This window comes from Mauremys reevesii, linkage group 14 (assembly GCF_016161935.1).
Source record: "Mauremys reevesii isolate NIE-2019 linkage group 14, ASM1616193v1, whole genome shotgun sequence".
Taxonomy (NCBI): Eukaryota; Metazoa; Chordata; order Testudines; family Geoemydidae; genus Mauremys; species Mauremys reevesii.
In genome coordinates, this window is record NC_052636.1 from 2,407,286 (window position 1) to 2,429,170 (window position 21,885).

At 52.3% G+C, this 21,885-nt stretch overlaps 1 protein-coding gene across 1 annotated transcript in view; it reads left to right on the forward strand.

Annotated features, from left to right (window-relative positions):
* LOC120381415 overlaps positions 1–21,885 on the forward strand; it is a 450,632-nt gene that overhangs the window by 138,938 nt on the left and 289,809 nt on the right. The window contains 2 exon segments of the mRNA XM_039499603.1: positions 13,731–14,983; positions 14,986–15,207. Coding sequence (XP_039355537.1) covers positions 13,731–14,983; positions 14,986–15,207 — 1,475 coding nt within the window.

Consider the following 21,885-nt stretch of genomic DNA (forward strand, 5'->3'; position numbering starts at 1 on the left):
GAAGGGGCTCTGGCTGGGACTGGGGATAAGGTGTTGGGGGGCTGGAGGGCTCAGGCAGAGGGTCAGGGTGCAGGGGATGGGGGCTCTGGCTGGGACTGGGGATAAGGTGTTTGGGGGCTGGAGGGCTCGGGGCTCAGGCAGAGGGTCAGGTGCGGGGGATGAGGGCTCTGGCTGGGACTGGGGATAAGGTGTTGGGGGCTGGAGGGCTCAAGCAGAGGGTCAGGGTGCGGGGGGATGGGGGCTCTGGGACTGGGGATAAGGTGTTTGGGGCTGGAGGGCCTGGGGCTCAGGCAGAGGGTCAGGTGCGGGGGATGGGGGCTCTGGCTGGGACTGGGGATAAGGTGTTGGGGGCTGGAGGCTCGGGGCTCAGGCAGAGGGTCAGGGTGCGGGGATGGGGGCTCTGGCTGGGACTGGGGATAAGGTGTTTGGGGGCTGGAGGGCTCAGGCAGAGGGTTGGAGCATGGGGGCTCTGGCTGGGACTGGGGATAAGGTGTTTGGGGGCTGGAAGGGCTCGGGGCTTAGGCAGAGGGTCATGGTGCGGGGATGGGGCTCTGGCTGGGACTGGGGATAAGGTGTTGGGGGCTGGAGGGCCTGGGGCTCAGGCAGAGGGTCAGGGTGCGGGGGATGAGGGCTCTGGCTGGGACTGGGGATAAGGTGTTTGGGGGCTGGAGGGCTCGGGGCTCAGGCAGAGGGTCAGGTGCGGGGATGGGGCTCAGGCTGGGACGGGGGATAAGGTGTGGGGGGGCTGGATGGGATCGGGGCTCAGGCTGTGGGTTAGGGTGGGGGGGGATGGGGGCTCTGCCTGGGACTGGGGATAAGGTGTTTGGGGGGCTGGAGGGCTCAGGCAGAGGTTGGGGTGCGGGGATGGGGGCTCTGGCTGGGACTGGGGATAAGGTGTTTGGGGGCTGGAGGGGCTCAGGCAGAGGGTCAGGTGTGGCGGGATGGGGGCTCTGGCTGGGACTGGGGATAAGGTGTTGGGGGCTGGAGGGCTCAGGCAGAGGGTCAGTGTCTGGGGAAGGGGCTCTGGCTGGGACTGGGGATAAGGTGTTGGGGGCTGGAGGGGCGCGGCGCTCAGGCAGAGGGTCAGGGTGCGGCGGGAGGGGGGCTCTGGCTGGGACTGGGGATAAGGGGTTGGGGGGGCTGGCGGGGCTCAGGCAGAGGGTCAGGATGTGGGGGGATGGGGGCTCTGGCTGGGACTGGGGATAAGGTGTTGGGGGCTGGAGGGGCTCAGGCAGAGGGTCAGTGTCTGGGGAAGGGGGCTCTGGCTGGGACTGGGGATAAGGTGTTGGGGGCTGGAGGGGCCTGGGGCTCAGGCAGAGGGTCAGGTGCGGGGGATGAGGGCTCTGGCTGGGACTGGGGATAAGGTGTTGGGGGCTGGAGGGGCTCAAGCAGAGGGTCAGGGGTGCGGGGATGGGGGCTCTGGGACTGGGGATAAGGTGTTGGGGGCTGGAGGGCCTCGGGGCTCAGGCAGAGGGTCAGGAGTGCGGGGGATGGGGGCTCTGGCTTGGACTGGGGATAAGGTGTTGGGGGCTGGAGGGGCCTGGGGCTCAGGCAGAGGGTCAGGGTGCGGGGGGATGGGGGCTCTGGCTGGGACTGGGGATAAGGTGTTTGGGGGGCTGGAGGGGCTCAGGCAGAGGGTTGGAGCATGGGGGCTCTGGCTGGGACTGGGGATAAGGTGTTTGGGGGGCTGGAAGGGCTCGGGGCTTAGGCAGAGGGTCATGGTGCGGGGGATGGGGGCTCTGGCTGGGACTGGGGATAAGGTGTTGGGGGCTGGAGGGGCCTGGGGGCTCAGGCAGAGGGTCGGTGCGGGGATGGGGGCTCTGGCTGGGACTGGGGATAAGGTGTTTGGGGGCTGGAGGGGCTCGGGCTCAGGCAGAGGGTCAGGTGCGGGGGATGGGGGCTCAGGCTGGGACTGGGGATAAGGTGTTGGGGCTGGATGGGATCGGGGCTCAGGCAGAGGGTTAGGGGTGCGGGGATGGGGCTCTGCCTGGGACTGGGGATAAGGTGTTTGGGGGGCTGGCGGGGCTCGGGGCTCAGGCAGAGGGGCAGGGGATGGGGGCTCTGGCTAGGACTGGGGATAAGGTGTTGGGGGCTGGAGGGGCTCAGGGCTCAGGCAGAGGGTCAGGTGCGGGGGAGGGGGGCTCTGGCTGGGACTGGGTATAAGGTGTTTGGGGGGCTGGAGGGGCCTGGGGCTCAGGCAGAGGGTCAGGTGTGGGGGATGGGGGCTCTGGCTGGGACTGGGGATAAGGTGTTTGGGGGGCTGGAGGGGCTCGGGGCTCAGGCAGAGGGTCAGGGTGCGGGGGGATGGGGGCTCTGGCTGGGACTGGGGATAAGGTGTTGGGGGCTGGAGGGCTCAGGCAGAGGGTCAGGGTGCGGGGATGGGGCTCTGGGACTGGGGATAAGGTGTTGGGGGCTGGAGGGGCTCGGGGCTGAGGCAGAGAGTCAGGGTGCGGGGGATGGGGGCTCTGGCTGGGAATGGGGATAAGGTGTTTGGGGGCTGGAGGGCTCAGGCAGAGGGTCAGGTGTGGCGGGATGGGGGCTCTGGCTGGGACTGGGGATAAGGTGTTTGGGGGCTGGAGGGGCCTCGGGGCTCAGGCAGAGGGTCAGGGTGCGGGGGGAAGGGGGCTCAGGCTGGGACTGGGGATAAGGTGTTGGGGGCTGGAGGGCTCGGGGCTCAGGCAGAGGGTCAGGTGCGGCAGGATGGGGCTCTGGCTGGGACTGGGGATAAGGTGTTGGGGGCTGGAGGGCCTGGGGCTCAGGCAGAGGGTCAGGTGCGGGGAATGGGGCTCTGTCTGGGACTGGGGATAAGGTGTTGGGGGCTGGAGGGGCTCAGGCAGAGGGTCAGGTGCGGGGGATGGGGGCTCTGGCTGGGACTGGGGATAAGGTGTTTGGGGGGCTGGAGGGGCTCAGGCAGAGGGTTGGGGTGCGGGGCGATGCGGGCTCTGGCTGGGACTCGGGATAAGGTGTTGGGGGGCTGGAGGGGCTCGGGGCTCAGGCAGAGGGTCAGGGTGCGGCGGGATGGGGGCTCTGGCTGGGACTGGGGATAAGGTGTTGGGGAGCTGGAGGGGCTCGGGGCTCAGACAGAAGGTCAGGGTGCGGCGGGATGGGGGCTCTGGCTGGGACTGGGGATAAGATGTTGGGGGCTGGAGGGCTCGGGGCTCAGGCAGAGGGTCAGGTGCGGGGGATGGGGGCTCTGGCTGGGACTGGGGATAAGGTGTTTGGGGGCTGGAGGCTCAGGCAGAGGGTCAGGTGTGCGGGGAGGGGGGCTCTGGCTGGGACTGGGGATAAGGTGTTGGGGAGCTGGAGGGGCTCGGGGCTCAGGCAGAGGGTCAGGGTGCGGCGGGATGGGGGCTCTGGCTGGGACTGGGGATAAGGTGTTGGGGGGCTGGACGGGCTCAGGCATAGGGACAGGGTTTGTATGAATGCGGCCTATGGCTTGGACTGGGGATAAGGTGTTGGGGGGGCTGGAGGGGCTTGGGGCTCAGGCAGAGGGTCAGGGTGCGGGGGGATGGGGGCTCTGGCTGGGACTGGGGATAAGGTGTTGGGGGGCTGGAGGGGCTCGGGGCTCAGGCAGAGGGTCAGGGTGCGGGGGGATGGGGGCTCTGGCTGGGACTGGGGATAAGGTGGTGGGGGCTGGAGGCTCAGGCAGAGGGTCAGGTGCGGCGGATAGGGGCTCTGGCTGGGACTGGGGATAAGGTGTTGGGGGGCTGGAGGGGTTCGGGGCTCAGGCAGAGGGTGCTTTGCATCCAGCATTTATAATGGTGTTAAATATATAAACCAGTGGTTTTAATTTATAGGGGGGGGTGGTCGCACTCAGAGGCTTGCTGTGTGAAAGGAGTCACCAGTACAGACGTTTGAGAACCACTGATCTAGACCATCCCCGAGAGGGGTTTGTCCAGCCTGCTCTTAAATCCCCAATGATGGAGATTCCACAACCTCCCCAGGCAATTTATTCCAGTGCTTAACCACCCTGTTCGTTAGGAAGTTTTTCCGAATGTCCGACCTAAACCTCCCTTGCTGCAATTTAAGCCCATTGCTTCTTGTCCTGTCCTCACAGGTTAGGAAGAACAATTTTTCTCCCTCCTCCTTCTGACAGCCTTTTGTGTACTTGAAAACTGTGATCATGTCCCCTCTCAGTCTTCTCTTCTCCAGACTAAACAAATGCAGTTTTTTCAGCCTTCCCTCATAGGTCTTGTTTTCTAGACCTTTCATCATTTTTGTCTCTCTTCTCTGGACTTTCTCCAGTTTGTCCACATCTTTCCTGAAATGTGGCCCCCAGAACTGGACACACTGCTCCAGTCGAGGCCTAACCACTACAGAGTAGAGCGGAAGAATTACTTCTCATGTCTTGCTTACAACACACCTGCTAATACAGCCCAGAATGATACTTGCTTTTTGCAACAGTGTAACTCTGTTGACTCATATTTAGTTTGTGATCCACTGTGACCCCCAGATCCCTTTCCGCAGTTCTCCTTCCTAGGCAGCCATTTCCCATTGTGTATGTGTGCGACTGAATGTGCCTTCACAGGTGAAGTACTTTGGATTCGTCCTTATTGAATTTCATCCTATTTACTTCAGACCATTTCTCCAGTTTGTCCAGAGCATTTTCAATTTTAATCCTATCCTCCAAAGCACTTGCAACCCCTCCCAGCTTGGTATTGTCCGCAAACTTGATAAGTGTAACAGAGAGACTCCAGTACTGGGAGGGGTTCACCCTGTCTCAGAGGGTTACACCCTGGTGGGAGGGGGCTAGGCCTGTACTGGAATAAGGTCACTCTGTGCTCCACAGTGTGGCAGAACCTAGAATGTCCATTAGCAGGGAAAATCTTGGGGGGAATCGGCTTGTGGAACGGACAAAAACCCCACCTGAATTCTCTCACCTTGCCCTTCTCGCCCTGGCAGGTTACAGAATAACATCCACATTTCGCTCCAGATCATCCCCTCCTCCCAGGGGGAAGGAAATGGCTGCAATGGAGCTGGCTCAGGTAAGGGATTCTCAGGGAGCTGGTGGTGGGTTCTGCTTGGAGGGAGAGGAGCAGTAAATGCATAGGAGGGTGGGAGCTGCTCGAGGTGGTGGGAGGCAGGAACTATCTAGGGTGGGGAAAGGGAGGGGACAGGAGGTGACAAACCTGCTGAGACTTGTGTAAAGTAGGGTGTGATGGGTTATCACCCGGGGGTGCAGTGTGGGGGGCTTCTGGGAACCGCTGTGCCCTCGAACCCTGAAGCTGGGCTGGCCCTTCTCATAGTGGTTGGCCGGAGATTCAGCCAGCCTCTCCAGGCCCTGTTATCACCCAACACGACAGCAGGTGACGCCATGCACCCAGCTAAGCTACCTGAGTGCTTAACCTAGAATCGTAGAATCATAGAATACCAGGGTTGGAAGGGACCTCGGGAGGTATCGAGTCCAACCCCCTACTCAAAGCAGGACCAATCCCCAGACAGATTTTTGCCCTGATCCCTAAATGGCTCCCTCCACTCAAGGACAGAGAGAAGACATCAGCCAATTTCCCAGCTCCCCAGCCTTGCACACCTGATGTAATAAAAATCCAAAATGATACCCTCTTGTAGTGCACAGGGATCTGTATAATGTAAGCTCATTAATATAGTTCGCCTTTCCCTCGCTATGGGGAAGATACGCATATATGAAGATGTGCTAACCAGCTGAGCTTTCCCCAGACACTTCACTCAAAATACACTGATTAAGATAAAGCATAAAACAAGTTAATTAACTACAGAAAAATAGATTTTAAGTGATTATAAGTGATAGCAAACACAGCAAAGCAGATTACTTAGCCAATAACCAAAAACTCAAAGTAAGCCAAACATACCAGATGGATAGAATTTGATTTAGCAATTTCTCACGCTGATTGATGATAGAAGCAGTCCACCAAGTTTCCACCAGTTCAGTCTTGGTTCCTCAGGTGCTGCCAGGAGTTCTCTTGTGTGGGGAATGAGGCCAAGAGATGATGTCACCCCCCACCTTATGTAGCTTTTCCATATGGCGGGAACCCTTTGTTCCAAACTCAGTTCCCCGTCCAGTTAGTGGAAAAACACAGGTAGCAAAATGGAGTTCAGTGTCATGTGGTCTGGTCACATGCCCTAGCATGGCCTGCTGAGTCATAGTAGCCATGACTCCTAGGCTGGCTGACACATTCACAGGAGGGCTCAGCTCTTCCACGGTCCATTGTCTTTGTTGATGAGCCATCAGCACTTTCTGGCTTCTTCACTGTTGTACCCGAAAGGCTGGTTGTGGGTGTTACCCAGAGTAAGCACATGTGAAATACAGATACAGAGTCAATATCCATAACTTCAGATACAAACATGATCCATGCACACAGGTAGGATAATCATATTCAGCAAATCCTAACTTTTCCAATGACACATACGTGACGCATCTTGCACAAAATGCCTCATCAGTATGTCCTAATCATTTTATACTCCTACCACTATGCTGAATGTGGGGTAGTGTCAGCTAGGGCCTAATTTCAAGGCACAGGAGTTGGGAATGGAACTTCCTCTTTGTGGAACCGAAATAACCCCAGCCAGGGCTGGGAAAACTTCCCAGGCTCGAGTGCTGGAACCTGAACCTACTGACACTTCATTACTTACCACCACCCCCAATCTTTGTGGCAACTGCAAACTTTATCAGTGATGATTTTATATCCTCTTCCAGGTCATTGATAAGAATGTTAAATAACACAGAGCCAAGAACCAATCCTTGTGGGAACCCCCTAGAAAGAAATCCACTCGACCATGGCTCCCCATTTACAATCCCAGTTTTTAATCTGTTTAATGTATGTCGTGTTTATTTTGTATCTTTCTAGTTTTCTAGTCAAAATATTGTGCTGAACCAAGTCATATGCCTTACGGAAGTCTAGGTGTATTGCATCAATACTATTAGTTGCAACCAAACCTTTGATCTCATCCAATAAGGTTATCCAGTTAGTCTGATAGGATCTATTGTCTCTGAACCTTTGTTAATTGGTACTAATTATATTACCCTCCTTTAATTCTTTATTAATGAAATCCGTATTCACTGCTCCATTCTCTTGCCCAGTATTGATGTCAGACTAACACTCTTGTAATTAGCTCGATCATCTCTTTTAGACTTTTAAATATTGGCACAGCATTAGCTTTATTCCCGTCTTCTGGAATTTCCCCAGTGATCCAAGTCCTAATGAAAATCAACATTAACAGTCCACCACACTCCTCCACGGGTCTTTCAAAACTCTTGGATACAAGTTATCTGGACTCACTGATTTAAACATGTCTAACTGTAATAGCTGCTGTTTAACATCCTTGTGAGTCACACTTTCCATTCCAAAAAGAACTCACATCATCTGTTTTTCTCCAAATCCAGGAGAGAAGTATTTATTGAACACTTCTACCTCTTCTGCATTATTTTTGATAAATCTGCCATTTCTATCTAGTAATTTACCACTATCGTTGTTAGGATTAATGTTATACTTTTTAAAATGTCCTTATTTTCATTGATTAATCATTGATTTCTGATAGCTTCCCTTACCAATTTTCTACAATTCTGACCGTCTAACTTATATTCTTTACTACTGACTTTCCCTTTCTTCCACATATTTTATTTGGAGAGTGTTGGGATTTCTACCAGGGAGCCACCAGCAGGGTCCAGAGACAGCCCCATCTCCTGTAACAAGCTCTGGCTAGTGGGTATGTGATAAATGTGACGACCCTGCCTCCATCTGTCAGCTGGGAGACACAAAGATTCTCTCTTTCTACCCTCTGATGCCTCCTGGATGCTCTAAGCAAGGTGGGGTGGGACTCTGTTAACATGGGTCTCCCGGAGCCTCCATTTACCTGGTGCTGCTGTTCCGTGAATTGTGGGGCTGTGAGTGGGGCAGCAGGTCCTGAGTGTTGGACTCTTGCTCTTTCAGGGGCCGGTGACCTTCGAGGAGGTGGCTGTGTATTTCACCAGGGAAGAGGGGACTCTGCTGGACCCCGCTCAGAGAGCCCTCTACAGGGATGTCATGCAGGAGAACTATGAGAACGTGACCTCGCTGGGTAAGGAGTCCTGTCCCCTGGGTTATTAGAAGCTGTGGGGTCTCTGAAGAACCTGAGCAGTAATAACTTTATACCTTTATTCATCATCCAAGTTTTGAAAAGTTTCCTTGTCCCCCTTTTTTTGCCTCATCTTCCATCCTCTAGTATAATTTTTGGACATGTGCCTTTTTGGTGCAATCAGTCATTTAAAAATTGCATTGAATGTATCCTTACTGGCTACATTAATAACTACATTAATCACTGTAGCTTTCATGCCTTTTCCTCAGTGTAAGAGGAAAATATGCTGCCTGTAGAATTCTAAATTGAGTGAATAGGTGTATGACTCATGCCTGGCTTGTGTGACAGTCAGATGAGCTCCTCTTTTGATAGGAGAGCGAATAATGTCGCCATTCAGGACCCCACGGGTGAAGGGAGAACAGAGCCGTAGAAGGGGGGAGTAGATAATTCTGGGGTGCCAGGACATGGGGAGGGTGTGTGCAGGGTTAGAGCTAAGGAGCAGCAGGGAGGGAGGAGGATGTGAGAGACGAGGAGGGAACACAAGAAGCTCCCAAGGTGCCGGGAGGTGGTGCCGGCTGAGAGTAATGGGAAGAAGGGGAGGGGAGTGTGGGGGAAGGGCACCCAGGAAGTGGGCTGGGTGGGTCAGTGGGAGGGAGGAGAGGTTTGGGGATCTAGAGCTGTGGGGGATCACAGACCTTTAACCCTGAATCCCTGCCCAAGCCTTGTTGGTTTAGAGCCTCCACTCCAGTTTTATTTCTGTCCAGTTTCACTTCTTTATACATTTCCCCCACCCCCCAAATATTATTTTAACTCTTGAGCTCCCTCTCCCACTCATTACCCCCCTCCCCGTATAACCTCCCCATCTCTGTGCACAGCGACCCCGGCCACCGACCCTGAGTCCTTGCTGCATCCTCCCGCCCAGAGCAGGGCCCCTTCCCAGGCACAAATGGGCACTTTGTTGATGATGTCACAGGCTGGTGGTGTAGCCTGGACAGTGTTTACACCGATAAGATGACGTGTTGGGGTACAACTCGCCCTTGTACATGGCTACTCAAAGTTAATGGATGAGATGAAATTGGGTGAAACACACAGAAACTTGATTTAATACAGACAGTTCTAATTGAAATCATAGGCAAGGATCAATACTCGTAACGATTAGAGTCAGAAGTATAGTAAAGAGGGGCTTGCACTGTGTGGACTTACAAGCTATGGACACCAATGGAAACAAAGATCGAGGCGCAAGGGAGCCCATCAGACGGGAGGCCCTGCTTCAGTTTACACTGTCTCGGGGACCTGACAAAATGAAAAACTGGTAACTAGGAGAGGTATTTTCTCTGGTTTCTTATGGTAATAGGATGGCGATATACCACATCTGCTCCTTTGCTCTGATTACAATAATGTCAATAGCTGCCCCAAAGAATACTTGGCCTTTGGGAAGTCCATAATTAAGCATCAGGCATTAATACTCATGATTTACATCACTGATTTATTAATAATTCTAATATATGAATGCATCCAACTCCTGAGATACTTCATAGCAACCTAATTGCTAGAGCTTGCCCCAGACTTCCTTCTTTCAAAATCATGTGGCGTATTCCACCCGCTTGTGATTCCTCATTAGTCTCTCAAAATGAGGGTGCGAAATATCTGACCTGGGATTCTCTCCTTAGGCCTATTCAGGTAAATCCCAGACTTCAGCATAACGGCTCCCACAAAGCCTCAGCCTAACAGAAGGCCCTGGACTGTAGCAAGCTGAGGCGATGTCTGCACTACCGCGGTAACTCAGCCTACGCTGTGCAGCTCCGGCTGTGTGAATAACGTAGCTGGAGTCAATGTACCTTAGATCGAGGTACCGCAGGGTCTGCTTACCTTAGTCTTCTCTTCAGGGTAGAGTAGAGGGGTCGGCTGCAGACAGATCTGCGGTCGATTTGGCGGCTCTTTAATAGACCCGCTACATCGAGCACCGGTGGGTCGATCTCAGAGCGTCGATCCCGGCTGTAGTGTAGTCCCTGCCCTTAATAACCCATTTATTTATGTTCACCTCCTTGCCCCTCCACACATGTTCCAAGCTAATAAGCAATACTCTGATAACGACATCTTACCTCTAGTGAGTATAAAATTGCCCACAAGACGTGAGACTGGGTCACAGATCATCAAATCAGATCAGGATCAACATGTGCTTTTGCGATGTCACAGTTCTGGGGTAGCGAAGCCTTTGACCTGCCTCCATGGTCTGCTCAAGGAATGGCCCCTCAGGTATCAGGCCTCTAGCCAGCCCCTCTCTGTGGGTGGGGACCCACATGTCTCTTCTTTTTGACCAGCGTTTGAGGACTGCAGCTTGTGTGTGTGATAGAGGTGGGAATTTTGGTGATACTTCTATGATTCCAATACACCCCTCACTTTCCCTCTGTGATTGGTATTGCTATGATTATAACGAACAGGAGACATGAGGTGTTTTGTCATGTATCTGTCATGGGGTGATATGAAAGGACTGGCTGGCACCAACCTACATCAATGGAATACCCGACAGAGACAAGGGAATAATTCTCACCTGTCCATGGGAGGAGCTCCGCTTGGCTGAGTGAAGCATACATGGACTCGTTATGTTTTTGGGAGCAGGAAGAACTGGGCTCGCAGACACAGGGAGCTCTGCCGGAGCGAAGACTAATGGACAGGCACAGGGAAAGGAAACAGAAGCGTTTTCTACAGCAGCCTGGCTCAAGGGCATTGGCCAGTATGGACTATATTGTCTTCTTCGCTTCTCTGTGCTTATATAAGGACTCTCCAGTGCTGAGTTTCGGTTGACTAATAAACCCTGCTATGTTTTAACAGTCTGCCCAGTGTCAGAGCAAGTTTTTGCTGTGTGCATTGACTGAGGAACAGTCACTGAACAGGAGTGTCGTTCGGCTGGACCTGCTGGCAGAACTCACAGGTTGAAATAGGAGTGTTGAAGCCAGAGGCTCAGGCTCAGGTGCCGAAGCTACATGGCCTGTCCTTGTGGAAGAGTGGGACCCCTTGGGGGTCTAGTGCACTCAAGAGACTCCTCCCAAGGACTGTTTACAAGCCAGGGCATTGCCCAGATCCTGTGGATCCATGCCAGTGTGCCAGTGCGCCTTCTGGGGAAAGGAGAAAACAAGAACAGGATCTAAATGTGTATTTACCATCGCCCCCTCACCAGTCCTCGTGGGAATCCCTGATCAGTTCCAAAGTGTATTAAAACCTTCCTTAAAGTCTTACCTCTTGGTGATCAGGTCAGATTTAGAGGGGTTTCCCTTCACCCTCCCACTTCCCTGGTTCTTGTCACGCTGACAGCAAGCAGCAGAAGACCAGAAGTCCGAAGCGCAGACAATGCGATGTTTATGGGGGTTAGTTTCCAAGCAGGCATATTCCAAACCCCTTCACACCAGTCGGGCTTATCTCTATACACTGATAGAGTCTGTTCCCCAGTGTTCCCTTCCCAGCTCTGATGTGGGGTTACATCATCCCTATGCTGCCTTGGTGGAAAGTTACAGCAGCAGGACAACAAGAATAGAGGAGTTAGATAAAGTTGTTATGAGAAAGTTGAGAGCTAGCCCGTGGGAGACAGACGCCAGGTGGCCTAACTGGGATCAGATAAGTTGCATGGGAAATGGGAAACCAGTAAGCAAAGGGCCATGCATGTGAAAAGTGTGTGTATCAGACAAAGAACCAATCAGCAGCAATGTAATGTTGGTGTGTCTGACGTTTGCTAATATGGAGAAGCCTATATAATATGATGCATTGTAAATAATAAACGATTCAGCTTGCAATCATATTGGTTGTTGTGCTTTATCCGGCCCGCCTGCGATGCAACACTCTGACACCGCAGAGCGTTTACCCCGTATCCCTGCCCGGCTCTGACACCGCAGAGCGTTTACCCCGTATCCCTGCCCGGCTCTGAGGCCACAGAGCCTTGCCTGTCTCCCCATTCCCTGTTCCCCCCCTTAACAAACATGATTCCAATTTCCTTTCCCCCTCCTGTTTGATCCCATTTATATAGTAATATTCTCAGCTATACCTTAACCAATCATGGTGCTGACATTTAACTAACCAATTCTAACATATTGTAACATAATTCTCTAACCAATTATATCCCACTACATTATTTACTTACCTAGCAACATTAATTATATAGCCGACAGAAACAATTAGAGAACCAGACTGATTAACAAGGTAAAAGTGGTGGCCATGAACTTAAAACGATACAGAAATGAGGGTTTCAGAACCACAACCATTGATAAGGGATTTCTTACCAGACAGGCTGCTGTCAAATTAACTTTTCTGTAACCATCTTAAGATCTGTTTCTTTATCTGGTGGTGATGGGCACTCTCCGGACAGGATCGTCTTCCTAACAGCCCAATAGCACCTTATTTCAGTGTAACTGGTTTGGGGTGTGAGGATGTGACCCTGCTCTTCCCAGCTTAAGGCTGCCCCTGCTGCTTAGCCAAAGAAGAAGGCCTCAGACTATCCTAGTGCGAGAAGGCCCAGACACAGGCAGACTGTGATTTTGATTCTTTGTTTTTATACCCCTGTAACTAGCTAAGTGAAAAAATACACCTAAGTTCTTAAAGTATCGGCTTTACAGGCAGGCCTGACTATCTCTGCTCTAACAGTGGATTCTACCCCTTCCCCCATTCTGTGTCTGTCTTGTCTATTTAGATTGTAAATTCCTCAGGGCCTGGGCCATCTACTATTCTCTGTTTGTACTTTGCCTAGCACAAAGGGGACCCACTGTTAGTTGGCCCTGAGGCACCAAGGTAATGAATATGATTTATAATAATAATTACTCTCCTGCCACTTTGAGCCAAGGAAGCTGGCCTTGGGATGTTACTGCTTAAAAATGAGCAGGGATTACAACCATGGAATATTCTTTGTGACGAGTATCCCACAAATTCCACTGACCTCCCTTCTTTTCTTTGCCTGGAGTAGGGTTTCCAATTTCCAAACCTGATGTGATCTCGCAGCTGGAACGAGGGGAAGAGCCGTGGGTCCCGGACCTCCAGGCCTCTGAGAAAGAAGTGCTCCCGAGAGCTGCCTGCACAGGTGAGGAATTGGTTAAACCAACTCAACAACTGTTTAGGAATGCAGGAAACATTTGGGATGCCCTACAAAGACCCCGTGAGCTCTCCAAGCTCAGGATTGTTCCCTGCAGATGTGGAATCATTATGGCAGATGTCACTCATGGTTTCCCTCCTACCCTGACTGACAACTGGCAGCAGGTCCCTCCCCAGTCTCGCTTTCCCCTGAGTGTTGTCGTGAGATGCAGACCAAAAATGATCTGTTCCTCTCTCCTCTGGGGAAGGGTTTGGGGAAAATCAGCTCCTGATAGGTTTGATCTCTCCCACACATATTTTGGTTTCTTCATCCCTTTTTCCATTCCTCTCTCTGAGATTTCCTTTATCTCTGGCGCAGGGAGTGACCTATGTCTGGATTCGCTCTGTCTCCCATCAGGTGTTGGGATGGTGAGTGAGAATGAGGAGGAGAAACCCCAGCAGGAAGATGCTGAGCAAGGAGAACCACATGGAACGTTATCAGGAAGATCCAAAGGGAATGTTTCCGGGCGTTGTGCACTCCCAGAAAAAGCCAAAGCCTGTGAGACTCAGCAGAGGCCAGAGGAAAACTACAGTAGCCACTCAGACCTTATAACCCGCGACAGAATCCACTTGAAAGGAGACTACACATGCCATGAGTGTGGGAAAAGCTTCAATCGGAGCTCAGACCTTCTCGTACATCGTAGAATCCACACAGGAGAGATGCCCTACACATGCTCTGAGTGCGGGAAAAGCTTTAATCACAATTTTACCCTGACCAGACATCGGAGAATCCACACGGGTGAGAAACCTTATGGATGCTCTGAGTGCGGGAAAAGCTTCAGTTGGCGTTCAAACCTTATCACGCATCGTAGAACCCACACGGGGGAGAAGCCCTACACATGCGCTGAGTGCGGGAAAAGCTTCAGTCAACGCTCAAGCTTTATCACACATCAGAGAATCCACACGGGGGAAAAGCCCTACACTTGCTTTGAGTGCGGGAAATGCTTTAATGAAAGCTCTACCCTGAGCAAACATCACAGAGTCCACACGGGTGAGAAACCTTATGGATGCGCTGAGTGCGGGAAGAGCTTTAGTCAAAGTTCAGACCTTATCAAACATCAGAGACTCCACACAGGGGAGACGCCCTACACATGCCCTGAGTGTGGGAAAAGCTGTAATCACAGCTCTGCCCTGCGCAAACATCGGAGAGTCCACACGGGTGAGAAACCTTATGGATGCGCTGAGTGCGGGAAAAGCTTCAGAGAGCGTTCAGACCTTATCAGACATCAGAGACTTCACACAAGAGAGACGCCCTACACATGCGCTGAGTGCGGGAAAAGCTTTAAGCACAGCTCTGCCCTGAGCAGACATCAGACAATCCACACAGGGGAGAAGCCCTACACGTGCTCTGAGTGCGGGAAAATCTTTGGTCATCACTCAACCCTTATCACACATCAGAGAATCCACACAGGGGAGACGCCCTACATGTGCTCTGAGTGCGGGAAACGCTTTAATGACAGCTCTACTCTGACCAGACATCGAAGAATCCACACGGGTGAGAAACCTTATGGATGCTCTGAGTGCGGGAAAAGCTTCAGAGAGCGTTCACACCTTATCAGACACCAGAGACTTCACACAGGAGAGACGCCCTACACATGCGCTGAGTGTGGGAAAAGCTTTAAGCACAGCTCTACCCTGAGGAAACATCAGAGAATCCACACGGGTGAGAAACCTTATGGATGCGCTGAGTGCGGGAAAAGCTTCAGTCAGCGTTCATACCTTATCTCACATCAGCGAATCCACACAGGAGAGAAGCCCTACACGTGCTCTGAGTGCGGGAAAATCTTCAGTCGGCGTTCACACCTTATCACACATCAGAGACTCCACACAGGAGAGAGGCCCACACGTGCGCTGAGTGCGGGAAAAGCTTTAATCAGCGTTCACAGCTTATCTCACATCAGAGAATCCACACAGGAGAGACGCCCTACACATGCTCTGAGTGCGGGAAAAGCTTTAATCACAGCTCTACCCTGAGCAGACATAGGAGAATCCACACGGGTGAGAAACCTTATGGATGTTCTGAGTGTGGGAAAAGCTTCAAAAAGAGCTCACACCTTATTAGACATCGCAAAATCCACGTTGGAGAACTGCTACAAATGCCTTGATCACATTTGCTAATTCTCACCTAGTGATCAGTGCACCATCTTCACTGTGGTCTCTCAACTCCCCCAGATCAGTTGCCTGCTTCTGCCTTTTGCAGCTCACCTTCTTTGGGGTCAGTCCTGTGATCTTTTCTATCAACTCGTTTCCTTCTGAGTCGTAGGAGTGTGTGTCCCTCCAGCCAGGAATGTTCATCAGCTCCAGGTGGGGGAGAGGTTTGATCCCAACAAGCTACACTGAGGCAAAAACTACCTGTGCCTGACATCCACTAGGGCTGCGCATGGCGTTGGCTGCTCAAGTTAGTGATCTTCGTGTAAAAAGACAATTATAGTTGTAGAGCAGATGAAGCCCAGGTGCAGGGGTTGGCATTAGCTTTCCCCGTGACCTGACCTAAACAAACCCTGAGCATCACGGTTATACTGTTCCCCCATTTCAAAGCAATTGTTAGTCATCAAGTTCCCCCCTTGGAAACCAATTGTTTCAGTCCCAATTGCTCTGCTGTTGCTTCAGGTTGTGCTGCAGAGCAGATATTTTTGCTACCATTTTCCTCACTTAAAATATATTGAACTATAAGAAAGAGCAGGAATATGGCAGGGATAGGGGAAAATGTCATGTCACCCTCTGTAACAGCAGAGGAAGATAGGGTAAGTCAGAGGGATTCCCTTATTCCCCATCACCTTCCCAATCCCCCTGTTGTTCAATTGATTAGGTCAATATTTTTTCTAAAGGGCTGGGAAGAGGATTCGCTAGTAAATGACTTGGAACTAAGCAAAATACTCAGGCATTGGGCTCCCAAAGCAGTTGTGGCCCAGGCCCTGAAGGAGGTCGCCCCTGAAGAGATCTCCTTCCTCATCAGCTGCATGTTGCCTATTATTTGGGAAACGCAATCCCTGTCTAGGTAGGAATGGGAAAATGGAAGTGACATTCCTCTTCAGCTCCCCCCCGGGAGATGCTGCAAATGTGTAGAAAATGAAATCCCTGTTGAATGTGATATAGCTGCCTATTTTTAATAGAGACCTGACATTTGGTGTCTTACAGGGATTCTAAGTCGCACCTGAATTTAGTCCCTAACTTAAATTTGTGCCACCAGATAAAAGATCATAGTTGGGGGAGTTGTACCTCACTATCGCTACTGATCTGTTGTGCGGTTGCTGAAGAATTCTACGCCAGAGAAGTGTCAAATTACTCCAAGTAACGTCAAAGGTGTGACAGGAACTCAGGTAGAAGTTGCAGGTAGTGGTGGTTGATTTTCACCCCAGAGACGGAAGCTGCGGTGACCTGTGGCCCAGGTAAACTATTTTTAGAACCTGCTCCCTAGTTAAGTGGCATTGGTCACACTCCTGGAGGACGCCATGATTAAATTGGGCACAACCATCTTTTACCATTTGTATCCAAAGTTTCATGAAGCACAGAGAGAAACAGCTGATTGCTTCAGAGCCATTCCATGCCCACGGGTCCCAATCTGACTGCCTTGTTGGACAAGAAGCACTTCCATGCTGGTAAATGATGGTAGCCAATGAGGGAATGAGGGGATTAGCAAGTGTGAAAATAGAGCACAGGTGGTTTTTCTCATGATGCAGCCTTCCCACGTCGTGTGAGACCCCTTCCACCCACACTTCTGGGAGAAGCCCCAGGGAGAAATGAACTCACAGAAATGGAAGGCTCCTAGGTGATTGTAGAATGTGTCTTCACACAAAGCTCACTGGGTGGAAATGGGAATTAAGAGAAAACTGCCCTATGGGTTTATATGTTGTACTTATTGAATAAGTTGGTACCAGCGACAATGAAATTAAACGTGAAGTTAATTAGTATCATGGAAGAGGCTGATTATGTGATAACCTGAATTATCTTGTAACACTGAAAGTTGTCTTCTAGTTCTCTCCCTGCCCCCTCCTACTATACAGGAAATGGAGGCTAATCCTGAAATTAAACCCTCACTCCAAAGGAATTAGAGTGGGGGAACAGGTGAGAGAACTAGCATGTGTGAGAATAGAGACCCAGGATAGACTGTAATTATTTCTATTTCAAATGGAATTTATCTTGATAAATTTTAAATCTATTAAGAGGAAAATTACTTGAGACAGGATGTGTAAAACCTTTTACCCAGTTAGGAGGCAACAACCACAGACTTCTCCAGGTCTCTTGTTTGCAAAGCAAAGATGTCACATCAGGTAGGAGATGTCAAAATCTACAATGGTGATGGATGGGTGATGGGAGCTTTTCTGGGTTGGTTTTTCGGTTTGGTTTGGTTTCTTAATTTAATTTAAATTTTGCAACCAGTTATGTTTACAGGTGCCGCGGCCCCTGTTGCGTTTGAGCCCAGCTGTGTAACCCTCAGGCCTGGCTCTGGAATCCTCCCCAAAACTGGCCTTGTGTTTTTCCTTCATGTTTGATGTCTTTGGGGTTCACACATCACCACTACATGCGGTTCAGAGCAACAGATACTTTGAGAAAGTGATGTGTAACTTGTTTGTCCCTGTGTATAAGAATGCACCCCTGGGGCGGTGTCTTTGTCTGGCCTAGGGGGCAGTGGAGAGTCCCGCCACTGACTGAGACGGTCTATTGTTGGGGGCGCATATTGATAGTATGTCCTGTAGAGTCTGCGGGGAACTATTACCGTGCTTCGTTTGACAATAAACCTGGCCAGGTGCCTTTGTGCCTTGCTGACTGTTATCAACATAAACCACACCAGTGGCATCTGACAACAGGGTGAAATTTGTCATTATGGTCAACGATTTTCATTTCCCTTCCCTGGGGGCAGAGATGGGGTTGGAGCTACCGCAGGCTGGGATGTAGAGCTCATGTCCAGCTTTTTTGCCGCCCCAAGTAGGGAACTGGGAAAAAAAAATAAAGCCGATTGGCAGCACTTCAGCAGCAGCTAAAACGTGCGACTTCATTCTTCGTTGGTAATTCGGCGGCGGGTCCTTCGGTCCCTCTCTTCCTCTTCGGTGACAGCTCAGAGGGGGAGAGAGGGACTGAGAGACCCGCCACCGAAGACCCGGACCTGCCGCCCCTTTCCATTGGCCGCCCCAAGCAGCTGCTTCCTTCGCTGGTGCCTGGAGCCGGCCCTGCATGTCCCCATCTATCAGTTACTTTGGGAACTTGTCTCTGCTCACAGGCTGCCACCAGCCTGTCTGGCCAGCTGCTGAGCTCTGTGGGGGTGAGTCCCTTGGCATAAGTGGCACCTGGGAGAAACCCTCCTGCCAGATGCATTGGTGGTATAGTGGTGAGCAGAGCTCCCTTCCAAGCAGTTGACCCAGGTTCGATTCCAGGCCAATGCAGGGCTGTGCCCTTTTCTTGGCCGGGAATTGGTTTAATTTCAGTCCCGTTGTATCAGTTTATCAGTGGAATGGCAGAATGAATGTCCCACATCCCAGCAGGTCATTCAACACCCAGTGGAGGAAGAAAGGGGCGGGACTATACAGTGAGCTGCTGGAGTCAACCTGGCATTACAATGTTTGGTTTATTTTTTTTAAATGTTTCCTTTACCTCCCTCTCCATTTTGGACTCAGAGCCTTTAAGGGCAGAAGGGACCATCGTGATCATCTGGCTCAACCTCCTGCACCCCGTCCATAAACGTATCAAGCTCAGTCTTGAAGCCAGTTTGGGTTTTTGCCCCACTGCTCCCCTTGGGAGGCTGTTCCAGAACTTCACTCCTGTGGTGGTTAGAAACCTTCACCTAATTTCAAGGTTAAGCTTGTTGATGGCCAGTTTATATCCATTAGTTCATTACTAGTGGGGGCCTGAGATAGTGTGGGGGAGGGAGAAAGCCTGGAGAACTGACCGTGGGAGCCAGAGAGATTCCCTGTTCCCCGACCACCCGTCTCTGGGAGGAACCAGTTGGAACTGCCCTTGGGAAGCTGCCGCTAATAACTCAGGTGTGAAAACATTATTCCGTTGGAATCAGAATAAAGCCTCCTCACACCCGGTGTCATGGTCATTGACCTGGCTCATTCCTGGGATGTTCTCAGCCACAGCAATGCAGTGAGTGGAACAAAATCCCTTTCCAGAGCCCAGGCGCGCACACAAATCCTGGGGCTTTTCGTTCCTAGGCTGCAGGCGCCATCGTGTGGCCATTTGGTTTCACTCCTTTCTGTTAAAACTTTTAGCTTTCTGCACATCCAAGGAATGCATCTGACGAAGTGGGTACTCACCCACGAAAGTTCATGCTCCAATACATCTGTTAGTCTATAAGGTGCCACAGGACTCTTTGCTGCCTGCACAGAAATTGTAATTCCCTGGGAGAGATTCGGGAGCGTTTCTCTGTTTTGTGTTGTTAAGGACTGAAATGTTCCCCGGGTTCCTTGGTCCCAACCTGCCTCCTGTTCTACTGCCCATGCAGCCCCATCCCAGCCCTCCGCCCCCAGTCGATGCTGATCCCCTCAGCCCGATCTGCGCAGGGGGTGAACCCTGTCACTGCGCATTGCCTGGTTCCCCTAACTCTGAGGGACTTCAGCTGCTCCGTGTCCCCGGGGCCCCTCCACACCACTCCCCTGCTTACCACGGTTCAGATATTGCAGTGGCATGAGTCTGCTTCTCAGCACCTGCCTCTCACTTTAGAGGCCCCACATTAATAACCATTTTCAGTATGAACTGACTGCGGGTTTTATCGCAATATCTGGGTGGGGGGAACCTGTTAAAAATATTCATAAAACTCCTTTCCCAAAATTGTCCCAGGGCTCTTGATATCCTGTGTATGGCACTGAACGGCCATTGACCCTGTAGCTGGTTGTGGTATAAACATCTTAGGTTTCCCAGCTAGATAAGATCCCATCAATACATAATGTCAGGGAGCCCTGCCTGAAAACAGTGACAATCTTAGAACAGTTCATGGGCAGAATTATTACACTAAAGCAGATTTGCAAAGCATGTGCCCTGCCACTGCGCTCCCTCCCCACCAATACAGCTAATGCCATGAGGCCCTGGGGGAGAGGGGCTCCAGGCCTCCTCTTGGTGGCAGAAGGGGTTTGGGGCTTCAAGCGCTTCCACATTGTCCCCTAGTGGCTGGGGCTGGGGGGGGAAGGTGGGAAGGGATGGAAGAGGGTGGGGCCGCAGCAGAAAGGGTGGGGCTTTGCCATCACTAGCCCCTGCTTAGCCAGTAGGGCTCAGTTTAGGGCAGTGGGGCCTGCCTCCTAGGGGGGGCACAGGGACGTTCATGGGGGCAGCTCAGGGCCCCAGCCAGCCCCCATGGAGAGCAGGGAGGGAGCACCACTCTGCCCCCAGGCTCCTGGCCCCGCCTTGACCCTCCTTACCCCCTCCACATCCCTCTCTGCAGCAAGCCACGGTCCCGGTCCCACCCCCAGCCCCCGTTCTCGACTGTGGCTGCCGAGGGGCCGCGGACACAGATAAGACGGCACAGGGTGAAAAGTTTGGGGACCACTGGTTTAGGGTGATGCCCTCAAATCACGTCTATGCAGCCCATTAAAAGCTATTCCTCAGCCACCTAGCCCCTCAAGCAGGCCGGACTAGGTATGTTGGGTGGCCATTTGGTTTCACTCCTTTCTGTTAGAACCTTTAGCTTTCTGCGAAGAAATGTTAATTCCCTGGGAGAGACTCGGGAGCGTTTCTCTGTTTTGTGGTGTTAAGGATTGAAATGTTCCCCGGTTCCTGGTCCCCTGTGCTGCCCTTGACTCGTCCAGGAAGGAGAACAACATTTCATTGCACATGTGATTTGTAACCCACCACCAGCCAAAACTGCTCCGTTTGGCACAGCCGCCCCACCCTGCTGCGGAGCTGGGCGGAGCAGGGGGGTCTGTGCAAACACGGTCTGTTCCTGACGTCTTCCCCCAGCTCCTCACTAGATGTGAGGGGGGAGCTCACTGAGACCCTGCCTCCACTTAGTATTTAAAAACTCCTTATTGGCCCTACCTCTGCCGGCCTTGGATTTCTCCTCCCGTCCCTTCCCTGACAGCTCCGATGAGGTGGTCGAGTGGTTACGGTGATGCTGCTCATCCATTGTGCTCTGCCCGCGTGGGTTCAAATCCCATCCTCATCGGTGACCTTCAGTCTTCTCTCTTCCTGTACAAACAACCCTCTCCCCCCTTTGGTACAATCACAGACCAAACCATGTTGCCTCCTGCCAACAAAAACCATCCCAGGAACTCAAAACCCCCCTGCTTAAAATACAAGGTCTAAACACCAGATTGCTCAAAGAATTCGCTGGTCCTGGATTTCTTAGTTTTTATCTCCAAAGGGAACATCCTCCTCATCTCCCCCAAACACCCCGGGACCTCCACAAATTATTAAAATGCCCCCGTCCTCCTCATGTCTCCTGCCTTCCGCACCCCCATCCCGTCTGCCCTCGGTCCCATCTCGTCTCCCCTGTCCCGTCTCCCCCTTCTCCTCCCATCTCCCCAGGCCTGTGTCCCGCCCCCATCTCCACCCCTCCGGGTCCCATCTCCTCCCTTCCTCCCCATCTCCACACCCCGCCCCCCCCGTCCCAGCTCATTCCCCCCCCACGGTCCTTGCCCCCCCGCATGGGGTCTCTGAGCTCGGTCCCCGCAGGCTCCGGCCCAGGGGCTGCCCCTCCCCCCGGGCCGGGTGGGGCTAATGACGGGCCCCGCCCCCCGCGCAGGCCCTGCGGGAGGGGAGGGGCAGGTCCCGCGTGGGGCGGACACGCTCCAGCCGGGGGGAGGGGCCGGG